Source organism: Podarcis melisellensis (assembly GCF_964234715.1).
Source record: "Podarcis melisellensis genome assembly, chromosome: 6".
Taxonomy (NCBI): domain Eukaryota; kingdom Metazoa; phylum Chordata; class Lepidosauria; order Squamata; family Lacertidae; genus Podarcis; species Podarcis melisellensis.
In genome coordinates this window covers 21,820,640-21,842,667 of record NC_138538.1, presented here as the reverse complement: position 1 = coordinate 21,842,667, position 22,028 = coordinate 21,820,640, and the positions used below count along the sequence as shown (strand labels likewise).

The 22,028-nt window shown below is 45.1% G+C and overlaps 1 protein-coding gene across 2 annotated transcripts in view; it reads right to left on the bottom strand.

Moving 5' to 3' along the window:
• Window positions 1-13,764: 13,764 nt before the first annotated feature.
• The window catches only part of HNF4A (hepatocyte nuclear factor 4 alpha), a 62,822-nt gene continuing 54,558 nt past the window's right edge, over window positions 13,765-22,028 (bottom strand). For both annotated transcript variants that reach the window (XM_081917049.1, XM_081917048.1), the window contains exons 5-10: window positions 21,845-22,003; window positions 19,639-19,726; window positions 17,559-17,714; window positions 16,609-16,845; window positions 15,404-15,529; window positions 13,765-14,838 (exon numbers count right to left, since the gene is read on the bottom strand). In XM_081917049.1, the coding sequence (XP_081773175.1) occupies window positions 14,696-14,838; window positions 15,404-15,529; window positions 16,609-16,845; window positions 17,559-17,714; window positions 19,639-19,726; window positions 21,845-22,003 (909 nt within the window). In that variant the 3' untranslated portion in view covers window positions 13,765-14,695. The remainder of the gene's footprint in view (window positions 14,839-15,403; window positions 15,530-16,608; window positions 16,846-17,558; window positions 17,715-19,638; window positions 19,727-21,844; window positions 22,004-22,028) is intronic.

Below are 22,028 nucleotides of genomic sequence, written 5' to 3'. Positions count from 1 at the left end.
CTAAATCAATGGTGCCTTAAACCTAAGTTATGGGTGCAGCAATGGAATGTCTAGGCACGCTTTCTTATATATAGCAAGAATTCAAAGCTGAAAATGAATAAACTGCAGCTAAAATATTATGTCTATTTTTTACATGGTCTAGTCCAGGGCCGGATTTAGGTTTGATGAGGACCTAAGCTAGTGAAGGTAATGGGGCCCTTTATATGTCCAGCTGTCCTTTGTCAACAACAAATTGTTGCTGTTTTTTGTGTTGAATATATGCTATATGGTAATTTATGGACCTAATAGGTATCTAAAGCCATTTACACGTAACAAAATAATGTATTTTATCAAAATAATTGTAGAACTGAAATACAATTAAGAAGGAAGTATATTAATAGTGGGAAATTTTGGGGGTCCCCAAGAGAATGGTGCCCCAAACTATAGCTTGTTTAGCTTATAAGTAAATCCAGCACTGGTCCTACCCCTGCCCACCTCCCAAATATTTTTAAGAGGGTCTCTCTTCCAGTTTCCAGAGAGTAGCTGGAAGTGGTGAAGCAGAAAAAAGGTCCTCCTTTCCTTCCACTCTGCAGTTTTAATCAGAAATCTTTGGCGCAGTACTGTGCCCAGAGCTCAGAAATTGCTTGCACTAACGAATTTCCCTGTCACAAAATGCGCCTAGAACAATGGGAGTTTAGAACACTGGATTGAAGTGATATAATTTCTTCCACCTCATTCTGTTCCATTCTGTTCCACAGCCACAGTAAGGCTGTGTAGACGCAATAAATTTAAAACACATTCAAAGCACACACACACAGACACACACACACACAATTCTTGGGAACCATAGTTTACCCCTCAGAGCTACAATCCCCAGCACCCTTAACAATCTGCACTTCCTAGGATTCTTTGTGTTCATGGGGCGGGGAGGGGAATGTCCTCTGAATGTGCTTTAAAGGTATGGCATGTCCACAGTGCAATTTTTCTAGAAAAAGAGGTGCCGGAACTCACCACGAACACCTCTTCTGTTCTCTTACAATGGCAACGGTGCCCACCTGAGAGGTGCCGGAACTGAGTTCCGGCGAGTTCCGTCTGGAAAAAAGCCCTCCATATAAACAGGTTTCAGATATGGAAGTAGACTGGAGCTGGATTCATGGGTGCAGAGGTGGCCCATCCCTTGCAAATGATAGTTTTGGCCAGCAGCTTTAAACAAATCTAATCCACAAGCTGCTTGGCATGAAGAGCCCATTTTAGTTCTCCAATATTTTATGGCCTACTGCTGTAGCATCAGAGACCAAAACGCAGAGTGTAGGAAAACATCTCGTGAAAGAAGCCACAAACACAGCGCTGACAGTTCTTCAGCCCAAAGGCCTCCACAGGCAAACCTAAACACTGCCAGCCTCTGTTTTTACAGTGTTGTCTTGCAATCACATTAATGTTTGGCTTCTTCTTCTCCAAAAGGCAGACCATTTTTATTTTTTTTGCCCTCTGCAAAAACTGGACCTAACAAAACACATCTGGTGAGAGAATGTGCTGTTGAGCTAATGACTTTCCTTCTGCAGTAATTTGCAGAGTGTCAATTGACTTGTTCCCAAGGTTTCCTGGAAGGATTATTAGTTAAAAGGATTGGGGGAGGGGGGGTTAAGTTGAACCAAAATGAACATGTCTTTATTGTCAGCAAAAACGTGTTCCGGTTCTTTTTTCTTTCCATGGTGTCATTTCCAAGAAGCAGATTGCATTGTATTTCAGAAAATGCCTCCTAGCTTCAAATACTTAGGTAAAGGTAAATGGACCCCTGACCATTAGGTCCAGTTGTGGCTGACTCTGAGGTTGCAGCGCTCATCTCGCTTTATTGGCTGAGGGAGCCGGCGTACAGCTTCCGGGTCATGTGGCCAGCATGACTAAGCTGCTTCTGGCGAACCAGAGCAGTGCACGGAAACGCCGTTTACCTTCCCGCCGGAGTGGTACCTATTTATCTACTTGCACTTTGCCGTGCTTTCGAACTGCTAGGTTGGCAGGAGCAGGGACGGAACAACGGGAGCTTACCCCGTCACAGGGATTCAAACCGCCAACCTTATGATCGGCAAGTCCGAGGCTCTGGTTTAACCCACAGCGCCACCTGCGTCTTCAAATATTTAATGTCACATAAACAAAGTTGCTTAGGACAAAGGGATCCTTCTTCACAAAATACATCATCCTGAAACTAGGTATCAGAATCATCATGTTGTACATATGGACACTCACAGATCTTACAGATGGAACTGAAATGTATCAAAAGACCTTTGTTGACATGGAGCTCTTAGGACTTGGCAGTTAGGGAATGTCAGATAATTCTGACAGAAACAGGGGTGGAAATTGCTGCTGTTTGCTTATTTGTCTCATGTCCAGAATGGAAATCAATCCAGTGACTATGACTGGCATTTGCTGCTGTTTGTTCTTAATCCAGAATTGAGGACACAACCCAATTTGCACGGCATTTCCGTTGCACTGAAATGAATGGTAAGGGATAACATAATAATGCAACTAATTAACAAATTCATTCACGGAAATTCTTTCCACAGCGGACAGCAAGACAAATAATGTTATTTGACGTGCTTTCGAACTGCTAGGTTGGCAGGAGCTGGGACCGAACAACGGGAGCTCACCCCGTCGTGGGGATTCAAACCGCCGACCTTCTGATCGGCAAGTCCTAGGTTCTGTGGTCTAACCCACAGCGCCACCCATGTCCCGATAGCGGAGGTAGAGCATAGCTATTGTGATTATAAGTCACAAATAGCCTTATGTACATTTCATCATAGCTGCAAGCTTTAAGTAAATTCTGTGGTGTTCTATGTGAACTCACCCTTAGGTTCAGAAAGTAGCCATGCCCTATCACCCTTGTAGAACTCTGACGGGTCCTTTGCATCTCCCAAGGAATCCTGGGAACTGTAATTTGGTGAGCCAACGTGAAAGATCTCTAACCCCAGGGTACTGATTTGTCAGTGTCAATATGCCCTATAAATAAGGTCTGTGGTTTAACAGAAGTCAGCGTTATTATATATGACGGTGCTGCTGCTGCTGCTGCTGCTTGCAGCGTACACACCCACAACAAAGCTGGGAATCTTGTGCTGTGATTTTATGGGCCTGAGTTTTGATTTGCAGTCCTAGCCACAGTGTTTACTCTTGAAGGTGAGTCTCACCTTTCCATAAATATGAGTTAGACAGGAGCTCCAAAACTCATGCACAGAACTTCCTCCTTAGCGTGGTTCCTCGGAAAGGAGGGAACACCCCCCTTTTCTTCTCTTTTTTACAGAAGGCAGCCCATTGTCACCAAACGAACTGTACAAAAATTGAACTGCATTCAACCTTGAAGGAACTGAGCAGGCTGGCCCACGTAAATGCCTGTCTCAGCACTGCCACGTCTCTGGGCTGTCCCCAAAGCCTCTCAGTTTTATGGCCATCAGGCCTTGGAATAGGTGTGGGTTTTTATAGCAGTAATAGCTGGTGGATTTTTTTAAAAAGCATAATATATGGGGTTATAAAATGCTCTCAGCGGCACCATATTCCACGAAGAAGTTTTAAACGATCATAGAGGTGGTGGAGAAAGTTCTGAAGCCTTTTAGAGGAGCTCACCCAGGAATACTTAAGGGAGAAAAGGAAGAAACGCTGTTCACGTCACAGTAGTGTATAATCCTAAACACCATGAGTGCAATCTAGGTGAAATATTACAACTCATAAATTTCCATGCAGGGTTCCCCGATTTCCCACTGAAATCAGAGAGACTTAAGTGCTTAACTTGACCTGTGCTGTGCCTCATTTTCTCTGATAGGGAATTTTTATGGATTGCTGTATATATGTGATTAGGGACGCGGGTGGCGCTGTGGGTTAAACCACAGAGCCTAGGACTTGCCGATCAGAAGGTCAGTGGTTCAAATCCCTGCGACGGGGTGAGCTCCCATTGCTCGGTCCCTGCTTCTGCCAACCTAGCAGTTCAAAAGCACGTCAAAGTGCAAATAGATAAATAGGTACCACTCCGGTGGGAAGGTAAACGGCGTTTCCGTGTGCTGCTCTGGTTTGCAAGAAGTGGCTTAGTCATGGTGGCCACATGACCCGGAAGCTGTACGCCGGCTCCCTCAGCCAATAAAGCGAGATGAGCGCCACAACCCCAGAGTCAGCCACGACTGGACCTAATGGTCAGGGGTCCCTTTACCTTTTTATATATATGATTGCTATTCAAAGAAGCTAAAGGACAAATGATATCAAATGGCAGTGGTCCTTTTAGAGAGAGAAATGCTATCCCTGGTAAATGGAAGCGGAGAGATGAGAGTGGGGATCCTTAAAACGTACTTGAACGCTTCAGGGTTGTGGGTGGGTGGGTGGAGCCACTGAGGGGGACAACTTGGAGCCAGGAATTATGGGAAGGGCTATGGTCTCCCTCTTTGCCCGCTGCTTCTCCATTCCTGATTGCACACATACCTGAAAGTGGCTTGTCTTCTTCAAGAATGCTTATGGTCACGTCCACACCAGACATTTAAAGTACCATGATTCCACTTTAAACGGTAATGGATTTCTCCTTGAGAATTCTGGGAGTTTGTTAAGTGTACTGAGAGTTGTTAGGAGGCTCTTACTCCCCACAAAGAGCTACAGGTTTCCTATGAAGAGGGATGGAGTGTTAAAACACTCTGCAGTTCTGGGAGGGGAATAGGGAGTCCCCTTACGCCTGCCAGCACCTCTAAGGGACTACAGTTCCCCGAAGAGGTACTTTTAAATATCTGTCCTGAATCTTCCAACATTAATCTTCATTGGATGGATGGTCACCAATTCTAGTGAGAGGGAGGAAAACTCTTCTCTGTCTACTTGATAGTTTCATCAACTTCACCTCTTACCTTTCTCTTAACTATGAAGTCACAAACAAATGCTGTAGCCTTTTCCCCAAAAGGGAGTTGCTTCATTCTGGACCTAAGTTGAAAATGGACCCCCACCACCCCATTTGCATGCCGCTTCACTGGGGTGCCCCTATTCCTTAATGCTTTAGCCCCCATGTTGAGGCTAAGGGGTCATTCCGTTTCTTGAAGAGGTCATCCTTCCAACCGTTCATGCCCAGAAAGACAACCAACTCCACATGCAGCCCCTCTGTTCCTTTTCAGACATCTCCAGTGAAATTGTAGTCACTGCTGGATCCTTCTGGAGCACCAATGGCTGCTAGTCTCTCACGGGCAAACTCTCAGTAGCAGTAGGACCATGCTGGTCAGTGATGCTTTGTCCTTGTAAATTTGCTCCCTTAACCACCACGTCTGCATCTCTCTTCTGTGGTTCAGTGCACATGTTTTGCCATGTCCGACCGACGGCACACAGAGGTCTTGTGATTGGCGAGGAGGGGGTGAAAACTGTTTACAACCTTTCCTAATCTTCCCTGCGTTTCTTCACTTTTACAACCGGTAACAAATTAACTTTCACTTTATCTTCCTTTTGTGCTTTGTTGGCTCTATCCTGCCTTGGCGTCATCCACTTAACCCAACCAGCTATGCGAAGGATTAAGGCAGGCACAAAACCTACTTGGCTCAGGTTAGTGGTCCCACAGGACGGGTGCTTCTGTCTCAGCCATGGAAGAACAGACGTCCTTGGAAAGGGACACTATCTCATCACTTTTATATCCCACTTCTCTTCAAGCGAGCTGAAGGTGGCATGCTAGGAGGCTTTCCAGGCGATCTGATCCAGGCCCAGGCCATCTGCCGAGCCCAGTCAATGCTTTTAGACCATTCCCTGGTGCCTCAAAGGTAGAACCCACCAGTGTGTTCCAGGATCTCAGCTATAATGAAGAATAAAAATACAGTGGTACCTCAGGTTATGAACTTCGTTCTGGAGGTCCGTTCTTAACCTGAAACTGTTCTGAGGTACCACTTTAGCTAATGGAGCTTCCTGCTGCCGCTGCACCACCGCAGCGTGATTTCTGTTCTCATCCTGAGGTAAAGTTCTTAATCCGAGAGACTACTTCCTTGTTAGCCGAGTCTGTAACCCGAAGTGTTTGTAACCCGAGGTGTTTGTAACCTGAGGTACCACTGTATCTTGTCACACCAAGAACCCTCCTAGGTTGCCCCGTTCTAAGAAACAACAGAGGCGAGGCTGGCCCTACCATTAAACAGAGTGAGGAGGCTGCCTCAGGTGGCAGACACTGGGGTGTGGCCGCAAAGTGTTGGGAGGACGCAGCTGTGTGTGCCGTGCATGGCCCTTGCCTGCTGCCCTTGGGTACAGTGGAGGATGCTGTCCTGATGCAACATACAGAAGAGCTGCCATCTAGTGCTTTGTGAGAGCCAGTGTGGTGTAGTGGTTAAGAGCAATAGACTCGTAATCTGGGGAACCGGGTTCGCGTCTCCGCTCCTCCACATGCAGCTGCTGGGTAACCTTGGGCCAGTCACACTTCTCTGAAGTCTCTCAGCCCCACTCACCTCACAGAGTGTTTGTTGTGGGGGAGGAAGGGAAAGCATAATGTAAGCCGCTTTGAGACTCCTTCAGGTAGTGATAAAGTGGGATATCAAATCCAAACTCTTCTTCTTCTTCTCAAACAGGAAATGCCTGAGCAAATGCATGATTGATCCATGTCTGGGTTGGTCTGTAGCACCCATGGCTGAATGCACTTCCATGCAAAATTGTGGGAGGGGGAGAAGGAGGTGTACTATTTCCTGGCCTTCTCCCCGATATAAACAGTTGGGGGACAGTCAGTCATATGGGGCCTACCGCACAAAGTGGTGGAGTCCAGATCCAAGTTGACTGCCTCTGCTGCTGATTTTGAGAGTCAGGCCACAGAAAAAGCTTTCCCATTTCCATGAAAGGGAGAGAAAAGGGAAATGTCCATTCTAAGATGACATCTACTGGCTATGGTTTATTGAGGTGTATTCAATAGGGTTTTTTGGGGGGGCAGGAAGTATTCCCTAATTTAATTGTGGGAGCACCGCTTTCTTCGGAACCATAAATCTGCCTATAATTTTTGCGCACTTATCCTGAAAACCTCTGAGCTCACGGGATGCACCTCTGGTATTTTGTAGCCTTTTAGCAACACCGCATCCTTACACATACAGATTGACCTGGGAACAAGCCCTGTTGAAAATGGAACTTGCTTCTGAGTAGACAGGTATAGGGTTGTGTGTTAAAGATCTGTCTGTCTGTCTATCTATAGCTACATGTCTCTTGTCTTTCTGGTCTAAATCCACTGATTTACTCAGACCTTCCAAGTGTCTTAATTTTCCAGGGGCAGTCCTGGATTTACAGAAGCCGTCCCGGTTTCTAATTTGATCCTGGAACGGCTTGCTTTTCCTTAGGCTGTCCCTGTTTTCGTCACAGAAATGTTGGAGGGTATGGTGTTTTGCAACCCTCTAGCCAAGGAGATAACTACAAATTTAGAAGACATCTGAAGGCAGCCCTGTATAGGGAAGTTTTTTAAAAAAAAATGTTTAATGTTTTATACTGTTTCTATATATGTTGGAAGCCACTCAGAGTGGCTGGGCCAACCCAGTCAGATGAGTGGGATATAAATAAAAAATATTATAAATCTTAATAATATTATTATTCTTAAATAGGATGTCCCTATTTTCATCAGAGAAATGTTGGAGGATATGTTTACTTACTGCACTACATTGGCTCACAATTTTGGGGGGGGGCGGCGGCGTGGGAGAGGCAGGGAATCAATGTAAAAAGTTTCATGTTACGACACCTATCTGTGAAAGGTTAGAAAACATTTTGTATTTATTTTTCTTTAAAACACTAATAAAAGAAATACAGCCCTCTCTTTTCCATTGGAAGGCAGTAGTCAACAAACATTAATGTACCATACTAAAAGATTTCTGGCATGTAGTAAATCTACACCCCAAATACCTTCTTCCAACTATCCCTACGTATAGGAAATGTTGCTGCAGCTGGAAAAACAATCCTGTAATTTACACTATTCACATTCAATTTTGCAATTACAAATAATCAATATGATTTACACAATAATTTAGGGGGGTATGATTTGATCCATCATTACAATAAATTACATAGCATAACACAGTCGTGTCTGGCAAACGTTAGAATACTTTGACACCCGAGGTCTGCTGGCAGGGTGTATATTTTTGCATATGAAGTAAAGGGACCAATCCCTAAGCAGATGTAAATGAGATGACCTCAGTTAATATCCACTGGTCCGTTTATTCCAGTCAAGGATCCTGACTGAAGTCTCTCATTTTTTTGGCAGTTAGAACTATTCTTACAAGGAGACTACTCCACAGCATTCAAAACACAGCTAATATTTTCCCCGAACTATAATTCCAGTTCTTGAATTCAAAGGGATGGCACTCGCTTATTATCTACCTTCTACAGCAGTGTCTTTCCAACTCTTCCAAGGAACCCCATGATACTTTGACAAAAAAATATGCAGTGATGAACATAACTTCCACGAAAGAGGGATGGCACCTTTGGTCATAGCTCAGTGGCTTGGGCCCATGCTATGCAATCACACAGAGAGGTCTCAACTTCAATCTTTGGCACTGTCATCTTAAAGAATCTCAGAAGCAGCTGCAGAAAAGCAATGTCATTACTTCACCCCTTCTGATCTTTCCCTGTCCTGCACATCGGAGGTGGATATAGGGCATGTTCTCAATTCACATAGGGTGATAGGCACAGTAAGGTCTAGTCTGTGGTGAGGAATCTCCAATTTGCGGGGCAGTACAGTGGCACCTCAGGTTAAGTACTTAATTCGTTCCGGAGGTCCGTACTTAACCTGAAACTGTTCTTAACCTGAAGCACCACTTTAGCTAATGGGGCCTCCTGTTGCTGCCGTGCCACTGGAGCCCGATTTCTGTTCTCATCCTGAAGCAAAGTTCTTAACCTGAAGCACTATTTCTGGGTTAGCGGAGTCTGTAACCTGACGCGTATGTAACCTGAGGTACCACTGTATTCGGCCTCCAGGAGTTAAACTTTGGTCTGTGAGACTACTTTTAAAAAACCACATCCACCTCCCAATCAGCTGGCACCACTCTGATGAGGGGTAACACCCAAGGCTTTTTTCAGCCAAACTCAGTTCCGGCACCTCTCAGGTGGGTGCCATTGCCATGATAAGAGAACAAGGGAGGCATTCATAGTGAGTTCCAGCACTTTTCCCCCCTAGAAAAATAGCACTGGTGAAATTAGCTAGAAAGTGCAGGGGGTGTTGGTTTTAGGAACTGCTGCAAGACTGAAATCCTTCTCAGTTTGGTCGCCTGCAGACCAGAGGTTCAAAGCAAAAAGGCTTTCAAATAGCCTCAAACAGTGCTTTAAAGCCCCAACAGTTCAGGCTAGTGTGTACCCTATTTGATCTCAGTTTGCACCCTAGGGAGTTTCCTGATTCTTCAAACCCTCTGCAATACACAGGGATTCAGTGGCAGATGTACAGAGAGTTCCTTAGCAGAAGGGGTTCCCCAAAGACAGAAAATCTGAAATCCACCAATGAGTATATATCACAAACAGTTCTATTTCCCAGTCAATGCCCTTTTTGGAAAGTTGATCTTTCTTTTCTCAGCCATGGCATGTGATAATGAAGCAGATGATCAGCAGAGAGCGCTGTGCTCATCCTTCCAAGGGAACAGAGGAAGGTAACCTTTTATTGAGTTCAGGTCACTGGTCAATCTGCTTCAGTATTGTCTACACTGGCCGACAGCCGTTCTCCAAGCTTTCAGATATGTATCATTTCCATGTCTACCTGGGGAAGTTATGGATGTGCTCTCCCACTGAGCTACATAAGTTCAGCCCCAACATTTGAAGATTATTATGGGCTGCCTGCATTCTGGACACATTAAATTGGATGTTTCTTCTGTAAAATTAAGGGACATGTCAGTATCTATGAGGGTTTCAGCAAGAGAAAGCAGATGAGGGCAGGACATCATTGGATAATGAATATTGAATTTGGACTCTGGGAAAGGTTCTGGTTTACAACTTCTTTCTCAAATCCAACACTTCAGAATATCTGTACACTCAGGCCTTTTTCTCAGCAGGAACTTGCAGGAACTCAGTTCCGGCACCTCTCAGGTGGGCGTCATTGCCATTATAAGAGAACAAGGGGGGAGTTCATGGTGAGTTCTGGCACCTCTTTTTCTAGAAAAATAGCACTCTGTACACGTTTGGAGATGGTTATCCCAAGATAAACTTTACTCTGGTCTGCACGTACTCCAAGGAATCCAAATAAGTTTCAGACACCCTTCCTTGCTAGCTGCCTTGGCTCCTAACCTTGAGAGGCATCATATCTGGTGTTGCAGAACGAGACTTTAATTATTCTGTTTCCATTAACTTTCTCTGGCTGGAACAGTTTCCAGCTGAGGACTCAGGACAGACAAGGACACGGAGTGCAGTCTATTCCCTGGTGCACCATGAGAGATGGAGAGAAAATGGAGACTCTGGCAATGATATGCAGCCACACAGAACAGAAGTCAGAAAAACAGCTGAAGGAAGAAACTTAATCCTGGATGTTGAGAATAAGGCATTCAATAGAGGAGGCTCTGTTATCTGCATGGCAGGCAGAAGTTCAACAGATGAACACCATACCACATACAATAGTAAGGCAAAGAGCCTTCTCTGTGGTGGCACCTTCCTCACCTTGGAGATTAGGCAGGTACCAAGTGTCAGATGCTTCCAGCATGCTTTTAAAAGTCATTGATTTGCTCAGGCATTTCCAGACTATTATTGCCAGTTTTTAGATTTTAGCACCTTGTTCGTCAAACTCACAGATGACACCAAATTGAGAGGGGTAGCTAATGCTGCAGAAGACAGAATCATAATTCAAAATAACCTTAACAGATTGGAGAACTGGGCTCAAGCTAACAAAATGAATTCCAATAGGGATCAATGTAAGGTTCTGCACTTAGGCAGGAAGAACCAGATATAGGATGGGGGACACCTGGCTTACTAGCAGTATGTGTGAAAAGGACCTAGGGGTCTTGGTGGACCACAAGCTTAACATGAGTCAACAGTGGGATGCAGCAGCAAAAAACCCTAATGCTATTCTAGGTTGCGTCAACAGAAGTATAGTGTCCAGATTAAGGGAAGTAATATTCTGCCTTGGTCAGACCACACCTGGAATTCAGTGTCCAATTCTGGGCACAATTTAAGAAGGATGTTGACAAGCTGGAACGTGTGCAGAGGGCAACCAAGATGATCAAGGGTCTGGAAACCAAGCCTTATGAGGAGCGCTTGAAGGAGCTAGGTATATTTAGGTTAAGAGGAGACTGAGAGGAGATATGATAGCCAACTTCAAATATCTTAAGAGCTGTTACATGGAAGAGGGAACAAGCTTGTTTTCTCCTGCTCTGGGGGGGTTGGACTCGAACCAATGGCTTCAAGTTACAAGAAAGGATATTCCAACTAAACACCAGGAAGAACTTTCTGGCAGTAAGAGCTGTTCAGCAGTGGAACGGTCTCCCCTGGGAAGTTGTGGACTCTCCATCCTTGGAGGTTTTTAAGCAGAGGTTGGATGGCCATCTGTCATGGATGCTTCAGGTGAGATTCCTGCATTGCAGGGGGTTGGACTAGATGACCCTTGGGGTCCCTTCCAACTCTACGATTCTATGATATTATTTGACTGATATATTTTATTACTACGTTATCTTTTGTGGTTGTCAATTGCTTTGGTACTCTCTGGAGTGAAATACCATGAAGAAATAGTTCTATAAAATAAATATTTTCAGCAGCCACCCTGGGCCATTTCACATGAGTGTTTCTGAGATGGAACAAGCACCACAAGCCACCAATGTGGTATCTGCATGCACTAGTGTGTCCACCAGAACTTCCTATGGTGTTTTTGGAAGGCCTCAGTGAATATCCCCTCAAAAATCCAGGACACAAAGGACCGTTTGCTCTTCCTGCCTCTCCTACATCGAACACACACCATTAAACATGGCCACATTTCATTGGATGCCGGGACTAGTCACCCACCCTCCCACTTGTTTGAAATTTAAGAGACTGCAAAGGACTTCCCTCTGTGTCCGAGTGTGGCAATGGCAGATGGAGGTGCATTTTTTCCATTGATGGGGCAGGGACAACATCACATTACTTTGTGGCTCTGCCACTTTTTCTGTTCTTTTAGCTGTGGGTGCCACTTTGTGTGACATTTCACACCCTTGTGAATTTTGCAATCGGCACCCACAGCGCTTTCTCAAAATTCCCAGTGTGCTCACTAGCACCAAAAGGCTGGCAACTCTTAAGTTTCCTTTAACGAATTTGTAATCTCACCCTATAGTTTACCACATAAACACTGGGCAGGGGAAGTCACTTCATGGGGATTCTTGCATCTCTGAAATTGTCCTATGGATGAGGCCTGCCTTCTCCAAGAAACAGGTAATTTTACTCATCAGAGAAGAATTCAACTATTGTTATGCTTATCCTGAGATAAAAGAGAGGCAAATCACGAGCCCCTGATCTTTTCAGTAGCCTTTGATTCTCTTTCAACTTCAGTTTCTTACTTGCTCCTTGAATGTGCTAAATGAATCAGTCTGAGCAAAAATCAGGGCTTCTTAACTGAGAATAACTGATGGTGTAAACATGCCCCCGGGGTGTGGTTCAGTGTGCAGATAATGACATTTCTCAGCTGTGTTTTAAATGCCAAGGAAATTCCACAGTAGTCAACATACAGTGGTACCTCAGGTTAAGAACTTAATTCGTTCTAGAGGTCTGTTCTTAACCTGAAACTGTTCTTAACCTCAGGTACCACTTTAGCTAATGGGGCCTCCTGCTGCCACGCAATTTCTGTTCTCATCCTGAAGCAAAGTTCTTAACCCAAGGTACTATTTCTGGGTTAGCAGAGTCTGTAACCTGAAGCACCTGTAACCTGAAGCGTCTGTAACCCGAGGTACCACTGTATATCACATGTGATGTCGGCGTGACTTTGGCCTAACTGCTTAGATTGAATTAAAAAATTATCCTCACACAGAACGAGTCCAAGCCCTCATGCTTGCTGAGGTAAAATTTTAAAATGGGAAAGTAAGTTAATTTCCTTTTGACATCTCATCGGATCTACGGCATTTTTAAAATATTGTCAGCTGCATATTCACTGGAATGAGGTCCCCAATCCTTGTGTTGAGGGAAGGATCGATGACTCAGTGGCAGAGCACATGCCTTGCATTCAGAGGGTCTCAGGTCCAATTCCCAACATCTCTAATTAAAAGGGTCTCTAGCTGTGGGATTGGGAAAGATGTCTGCATCAGGCTTGCAGCATAATACTAGGCTGGAGAGGCCAATGGTCTGACTCTGTATACGGCAGTCTATGTTGTGTTCCTATGAGCTGCCACACACAGGGGGTGCATCAAGATGGCTGCCACTCACAACTGGGAATACTACCCAAGGGGCACGGCAGCAAGGGCTTAAGATCAGGTACAAACTTTGCATCTAGAGGAGATGGTTTGCATCACAGTGCAGTCACAGTGCACTTGGCCCATGCTGACCTGGCTTATCAACCTTCTTGGCAGCGCCTAGGAGAAAGGTTCGCTAGTGCCAGCCCTGAACCTGCGTCACCTTCAGATCTTCCCCTCATTTGTTCTCCATAATTCCCAACAACGTAGCACCTGGAATCATTATGAATAGGGACGAGAAATGGACGAGACCGGTAGTAGGTCGCTTGATTAGGAGATTCACTGAAGCAGAGGAATCTGGCATCATTAATGCAACTGAATTATCTCTTGAATGAAGGATGACATTGAAATCGACATTTGTGTAGCACTTCCACATACAGGCATCCCCTCAAATAAAGGGACCCTTGGCACTGTTGCAGCAAGAAGGCAAATCTTACAGTCTCAACAAGGACTAGACAAATTCAAGGAGGACTACTTTATCAGACATGGGACCTCCATGTGCAGAGACAATGCGCATGAGTAGCAAGTGAGGAAAAGAAGAGCAGAGTCAAGAGAAGACCATCCACTTTCATGCATCACTTGTGAGTCCAAGAGGCATCTGGCTGACTGTTTGAAGGAGAGAATGCTGGACTGGATGGATCTTGGTCTGATCCAGCAAGCCAATGCTTTGTTCAAACAAGCTGCTACTTCCTCATAGAAATCACCAGTCACCAGGTGGAAAAAGCACCACCAACTACTTTGGCCACTGAATTTTGTTTATTTCTGAAGATCACCAGAAGCATCTTGTCCTGGCCCCTGCTTCTGCTACTGCCCCAAGGCAGTGAGTGGAACTGTGGAGAAGGCAATAAAGAGTCTGTACTTCTGCAACATCCGGGTCAAACTTTCTGCCTCTTCTGTAGTGTGGACCACCATGCCTGCTTGGGATTGTCACGAGAGGGCTTGTAGCTATTTAGAGTTCTTGCAGTGAAGGTGTTCACCCCACCCTTTCATTCAGATGCCTTTTTTAAATAAAAAAAGTTAAGATTTGAAGTGAAATAAACACAATAACATTGTGTAACTCAGTGGCAGTGATGAAACAAGCATGTCAGTGCAATAGTCGGCTACGGATCTGAAATTTGGGATCTGGCTCTATAGGATAAAGACTTCCACCAAGGCTAGTTCATTCATTCTGCAACGCTTGGGTGCAGATGTTCTCCACAGCCACATGAAGAGTCAGCTTTGGGAAGATGGCTTTCTCCCCATCCAATTTCCAAATAACAATTTGATGCGTTTGTGCCCTGGGATGCCTCTGTGAATAGTCAACCTCCAGAGTGATCAAAACGGGAATGAGAAAGGCTTTGTCTCCCTCATCATGGTCTTTGTGGCATCTGATACATTCATTTGGCTGGATGCTAGATGACCTCTTGCTTCGTGATGGCGGGTTGAGGGATTGAACTAGGCTGCTTGGCCACAGTTGCAATGGCCCCAGGAAGCAGTTTGTATTGTTCAGCTCCTGAGCCAGCGGGTGGGGAAGGCTGGGGAGTTTCAGGAGTGGCTGTAGAAAGAAAAAATTGATGTTTTATATTATATATAAAAGGCATTGTACAGGATCAGTTAGAGTATAAAGGATCACATCAAAAGAAGGTTAACAGTGCAACCCAATGCATGTTTACTTAGAGGTAAATTCTACCAGGTTCAATAGCATTTTCAAAAGTCTTTTCTTTACTTTTGATTAGATGTACATGCCAAATGTTGTTATGTACCTGTGCACTCAGGTAGCCTCTTTAAAAGTGGGGAAATAAAACATTACTCCCTTCTGCTCTTGTCCGATCAATATTAGAATGCTTTCCTTTTAAATATTTCTTCTTCTTTGAAGGCTGTGTGTTCTCCCTCTTCACGTACTCATGTAATCATGTATACCATCCTATGGGGTTTTATTGTGTTTTCTAAAAAGTCTGACTGAGGCTCCTTCCTCTTCCTTTCCTACTGGTGTTAGGGAGAGCAGAGCATTATGGGAGATGTTGCTCCCAGTACTCCAGCAAACTGATAAATCTGCATACTATCTCCACTTACTCAGAACACACACTAGAGAGCTGGTTCTCTTGTGCAGGAATACTCACACAGCTGCCCGTTGTGCATCTGAGCAGGCATTGTGTTGGCCACAATCACGTTTGTCCCCAGGTTCTCCTGGATCAGGTGTGGGTGAAGAGCATGGTGATGAGCGTGAGGAGTGTCACTCAATGACCCTAAATTATATATATTATTCTAAGTATTGCATAATATATGGATATAGGTCTTCTTTTTTAGGAAATAAAAATGCAGTAAAATGGTTACATGCAAAATTCGATGAAACAGAGAATGCAGCGCAAAGCAATACATAGTGTAACGATACCAGTTCCAAAGCGGCTCAAAAAACCAACAACCCAGCCAGTTTAATTGATTAAAAACCTGAGAAAATAATATAGGTGTGTTTCTTTTAACCACCTGACTACAGTGGTACCTCAGGTTAAGAACTTAATTCGTTCTGGAGGTCTGTTGTTAACCTGAAACTGTTCTTAACCTGAGACACCACTTTAGCTAATGGGGCCTCCTGCTGCCACCGCGCCGCCACCATGTGATTTCTGTTCTCATCCTGAAGCAAAGTTCTTAACCCAAGCTACTTTTTCTCAGTTAGCAGAGTCTGTAACCTGAAGCATCTGTAACCTGAAGCGTCTGTAACCTGAGGTACCACTGTATATTATATGAAGCAGGCACCAGGCAAATGTCACTTTACATGCTGTAAAAACAATGGCAGTCTGTATAGGTTCTCCACAGCCAGGTCTGTGAGGCTGGTGGGAGAGCTTTGATTTGGTGGGAGATTGTGACCTCTGAAATGGAGACTCAGCAGATGAGGGTTGCTTAACCTGTCTATCCCCTCTACTGCTATTCCCCTGCAACTCCTCGCCCACTTTGTTTTGAATCATGTCCATCCTCAGCACTTTGGCAGACCCAGTTCCCTACAGTACATCCAGCTTGTCCCTAACTGAGTTAAATGCACAGGATCCCTGTACTAAATGGAATTGGGCAACACAAAATGCTTGGATTTTCCAAAGATCCTGAAGCCTGTTAAAGAGAGGTCCAGTAAGCAGATCAGGATGGATGTTCGTTGTCATATAACGGCCTCATAAATTGATTGTGACCAATGCTCCATAAAAACCGGACGTATAACCACCGTGTAAGTTTTGTGTATGCTAATCAGGATAGATGCTGAATAAGATGGTCATCTGGAGGAGCCCCTGAAATTCAATAGCCAAAAGACCCCGCTTCCTGTAGGGTCAACACTCACCTCCTAGCAGCATCTCCTGCAGAAGGTTGTCGATCTTGGCCATGCCAAAGAGCTTGACGAACTGGATCTGCTCAATCATCTGCCAAGTGATGCTCTGGAGGGTGGGCAAGAGGAGGAGGAGTTCCCCAAAGCGTCCCCGTGAATCATACTGCCGGTCATTGATGTAATCTTCCAGGCTGACCTGAACTTGGTACCGCATTCGCTTGATCTTGATGGGGTCGCTCAGCCCTTTAGCATCTGGGGAAAACCGTAAGAAATTACGGACTATGGCATTTCTCAAGAAAGATGCAGTTTCAAGTGGGCCAGTCTGGGTGGTCTCCTGAAGTTCCTTACTTTGCTCAAACTCCACTGGGGAAGGTGTGCCAGTTTCATTCCTCATCCTGCACTAACACAGACTTTGCATGAGTTCCGATTGTGTAAGAGCAAATAGAGGGACGCTGCGACAACTCTGGCTTATGAAACAGGGTGAACAAATGCAACACAGGACACCTGTGCCTCAACTAGTTATCTATCATCCTTACCTAGTCCCATTTTAGAGCCATCCAAGATGGCAGCCATCACTACATAGTCCAGATTTTAACTATATGTTGTGTGAAGAATTATTTCCTTTTGCCTGTCCTGAATTTCTCCCATTCAGCTTTGCCAGATGTTCTGTGTTCTAGGAGAAAAACACACACCTCTCTATTCCCTTTCTCTACTTCCCTCACCTGCACTCATGTTGTTGGGAACCTTACTGAATGGTTCTTATTCGTGAATAAACATTATAGGAGGAACTTGGCAACGAGGAAGGGCATTGCTAGACAATACAGTCCTATATTCTGCGGAACCTTCATTTAAATTTTGTTCCCCACACATTGTAGAAAAGCAATTCCCCAGCCGTGTTAAAGGGGTTGGGGCATGGAAGCAGCCTCAGATGCCTCTTCCAAGGTCCTGAAAAATTCGGCACCTACCTGGATCAAAGAAGATGATGGCTTTCAAACATGCGTATTCGTTTTCGTCAATCTGCAGCTCTTGGAACGTGAGCACTAGCTCATCCAGGATGCGTACAGCCACACGGCTGATCTCCAGCAACTCCGGACAATTACGGGGGATTATGTGGTCATTTCCTGCAGGAGAATTGTTTGTTTTAATTAAAACCCAATTCTATCAAAAATCGTCACTGTTCACTATTTGTAATCCACAACCCATTCTTCTTCTTCTTCTTCTTCTTCTTCTTCTTCTTCTTCTTCTTCTTCCTCTTCCTCTTCCTCTTCCTCTTCTTTCGATTTATATCCTACCCTTCCTCCCAAAGGAGCCTTGGGTGGCATACATAGCAATAATAAAACATTTTTAAAAAACCAAAAGAAATTTCAAAACATTCTAAAAACACTTTAAAACATTCTCAGCCAGCATCTCAGGGTTTCCAGGAAGAGTGTATTTCAGCCATCAAGTGCCTGGGTAAATAAAATATCTCACTAGAGAGGGTTTTGCACAAACAGAACCACTACTGAAAAGGCCCTACACAGGTCACTGCCAATTAGTGACGGCAACATCCACAAGGCCTTGCCTGCCAATTGTACCATCCAAGATGTCTGGAATTGGAGAAGGAATTTGTTGAGCTATGACATTTTTGTACTGCACCACTATTTTCTTTCAGAGGACAAAGAAGCAGAAGTAGAAAATTGGTTCCCCAGTCCACAAAAAGGGTGCTCAGATTCAAAGAGGGCAGGACTTCTGCACCTTTGCCAGTAGTGTAGAAAAGGGAGCTTCAACAGATGTAACTGGCATGATACGGAACTTCTGCACTGTTTCTGAAAATACAGGAGCCCTGACTTCTTTTGTATCCGGCCATCCTGATTTTTGCTTCCTCTCCCACTGCCCAAAAATGACTCGGTGATATACTTAGGAGGAGTAGCAGCATGTTTTAAGTCTAAACTGGATCCTAAACATGTTTCTCATCAGCAATTCCACTCTATAAATGGCTTGCGTTGAGCAAATGGATTTTCTACTTCCAAAACCCACCCAAAACATTTTTTTAAAGTTGGATGGGGCCTGAGGTGGTGGGGAGAGTCAGTTTTCAGCCAGTTCAGTCTTTGTAAAGTCCCACTGCTGCAACGCTGTGTTGCTTTGTGGGGGGTAGCTCAGGCTGGAGACAGAGGGGAGATGGTTCTCTATTTTCCAGAGCTGAAGGCAGGAGAAAGGAACTGCAACTCAAAATGTCTACCTATGTCCCACTTTTACCTCTGGTGAAAAGTTCTTACAAAGTTGGACAAAGGAGTGATGCCTTTTGCAGCACACATTCAGCTCTTAAATCACCCTGCCTAAATATACCCTCATGTTATAATGTTTGCTTACAGAACTGTAGAGATAACTGAAAGTCATCAAATCAGGCGTTGGGAACCTTTTTGCACTCGAGGGCCACGCTCCCTTTTAGGGGGCCGCATCCCAGTGTTGGATGGGGTCAGAGGCAACAGTGGGCATAGCAACAAATGTGCCCCTTACACCTTTGTGTACAGTAGGCTAGTTTCCACACACACACACACACACACACACACACACACATCCAAGCAAGCAAGAAGCATTATCAGAGTTCAATGACACATTCCAGCCTGGCAAAAACATCCAAGGGGGCGGTACAAAGCAGGGCTGGAGAGGGGTGTGACTCAGGAGGGTGTATGGCCTGGGAAAGGTCCCAAGGGCCAAACAGGGAGGGCATTTGGCCCCTGAAACTCAGGTCTCCCACCCCTGCGGTAGGTGACAAGGAAACCTGACAGATTACCGTATTTTTCTGTGTATAAGACTATATTTTTTCCCTAAATTTTTGAAGTTTAAAATAATGGGCCGTCTTATACACAGACAGTGCATTTTCTTATTTTGAGTCCCAAAACTCAAATAGGGGGTGTCTTATACACGGGGGCATGTTATACATGGAAAAATACAGTACATTGCCTGCTTCCTTCCAACCCCCCCCCAGGCTGAAAAAAAGCAATACAATACAGTATTTTTAACAGGAGGAGATGGGAGGCATGTTGTTATACGAGGCACTTTTACCTAGGAGTAAGATGTCTTTGTACACCATCGACCTCTTAGCGGCTCCCAGTAGCAGGTGCTCCCCTGCATGGGCCCGTAGCAAAGCCACCTGGAGGAACAAAGGCCTATTATTAGAGGGCTGATGCAAGAGGAGGGCAGATGGCAGGGCAGAGGGAGACAGAGAGATGATCACCTACAGAAGAAGAGCGCAGAAATTGCAGCTTGCTGAACTACTCCTTTGAAGACCACATGATTGAAAGGATCACAATATAAGCCGGGCATCTATGACCCATATGGAAATTTGTTTTCTGTGAGCGGGAACACGACACGGAGGAATAGCAATTCCTGTGGAACTTGCAGTCATCTTAGCTCCTTCCCCTTTCTCTGCTGATGTTTGCCTACACAAGCATCCCAGGCATCACTTACAACAGTAGGCTGGTGAGCACTTCCTATAAATTCCCATATGGGAAGTACTCACCCTTCTGTTTTTCAGGAACTGGCACAGTATGTCTCATGTTCAACAGGATATGGGGGGGGGGCTCTAAATTGCTTGGTAACGTGGCTTGATCTTTCATCAGCTTCTGGGGACTAGTTGTTGTTGGCACCCGTCTGTCTTGATAGACAATGGAGTGCACCTCCAGGGGTGAAGTCAATCTGCTGCATTAGCAGCACTGAAGTGCCCTCCCCTGGGCGTAAGCCTGGGCAGTGTGTATGGAGATCCTACGCTGCCTAGATGACAAGACACCCACACCCCACCTCACTGATATGGTCCAAAGGAAAGCAGAGCAATACGTTTGGAACCAGCTTGGTTGCAGGAGTTGCCGGAAGGAGGCGTACATGGCGCCATCCAACCGTCTTACGGACTCTACTCCGGATTTGTGTAGGGCTTACTCCTTAGCCTTTTCTGCCCGCAAAGCAGTGGAGGTTGAAGACTAACATAACAATGATAGATAGCCACCTTCCTCACTCAGTGCTAGGATGTTTGGGGACCAGAGTTCTCAGAGCAGGAATAACTGGTTGGAACAAAGGCCCCCGGAACAGAGCAGCAGGCAGATGCGTAAGTGAGAGGTGCTCAACCACCCCCTTTGCAAGCTTGTTCCCATGGTCCAGGGAACCTGAGCCTATTGCAGAGGGGGAAATAATGTTCTGTTGAGCCCTACGCTGATCCTACGCTGAGGGCACACATGTGCAAAGGTGAAGGTGGATTGTGCCTAGTTCGTAAACAAGTAAAATAATGCTGGCCCTCCAATCCAGAGGTTGGGATCCAGCGACATTAGGGCTCTCTAAGGGAGCCATAAGGTCGCTCAAATGGCCACATGTTGGACTACTTTCCCCAAGTCTAGCATTGTAATTAATTTCTCTGCTGACTGTGGACATCTTGCTGTGATGAGCAACCTGTGGTTGTTGTTTTTCTCTTAAACCCTCTACTTTTGCTCTGTTGTTAATGATTGCATTCTGTCACTTTATGCCCTTCAGTGATCCTCAAGAATGTTCTGTATCTCCTGTCCCACTTCTGTTTTTTAAAAGAAGAAATCTGTGGAAACTAAGGTTAATACTAAGACGCAGTGTGGCATGGATGCTTCTTAATGTCCAACCGGGACTTCAGCTGTGCAGCAAACAACCACTAAACATTAACCAAAGGATTTGGGAAAGGGTGTCTTTATAGGGATGGGCCCATCTGTATACACTGAACAAACATGAAGAAATATCTTGCGATGAAAGAGCTGGAGGAAAGAGGAGAGAACATTATTTTCTGGAGGTTTAGATCTCACCACTGGGAAGGAACGAACTTAAGGAAAGGAAACCTGTCCAAACAGAGTTCTGATTTAAAGGTACCCTGATGTTAAATGGACACAGCTTTCAAAACAAAATGGGGGCCCCTATCAACCCACTTTGCTCTGCTGTGCAACTGTAAATGCAGGCGCCGCTGGCAGTAAGGACGTAATCCTTGCAGCCCAAATACTCGACAATGTCTGCTTGCCTCACAGCTTGTTTGCACCAGTCATTTTCAAGGGCTGGTTCTGCATTAGTTCAGCTTTGACGTGCATGCAGCCCCCGTGAGTCACAGTTCATAAGTATTTTATCAACTTAGGTTGTACAATAGCTGCACCCTTTCCTGGACACGGATAACTCCGCCACAGTCATTCACAATGGGCCTTGCACTGAATTATTAGAAATGGAACAGGAAAACCAACGTTTAGTTTCAGCTAGGATAAATAGGACTCACCTGATCATCTAGAGGAAGCTCACAGAAGGCCGGGATGTACTTGGCCCACTCCACTAGCACTAGCAACTGCTGCTTCATGGACTCGCAGACGTCTGCAATATTCGCGATCTTCTTCCCTCTGATATCACCATTGATCACTGAAATTGGTGACGATGATATCTGCAGGGGGGAGAAAGAGGTTTTA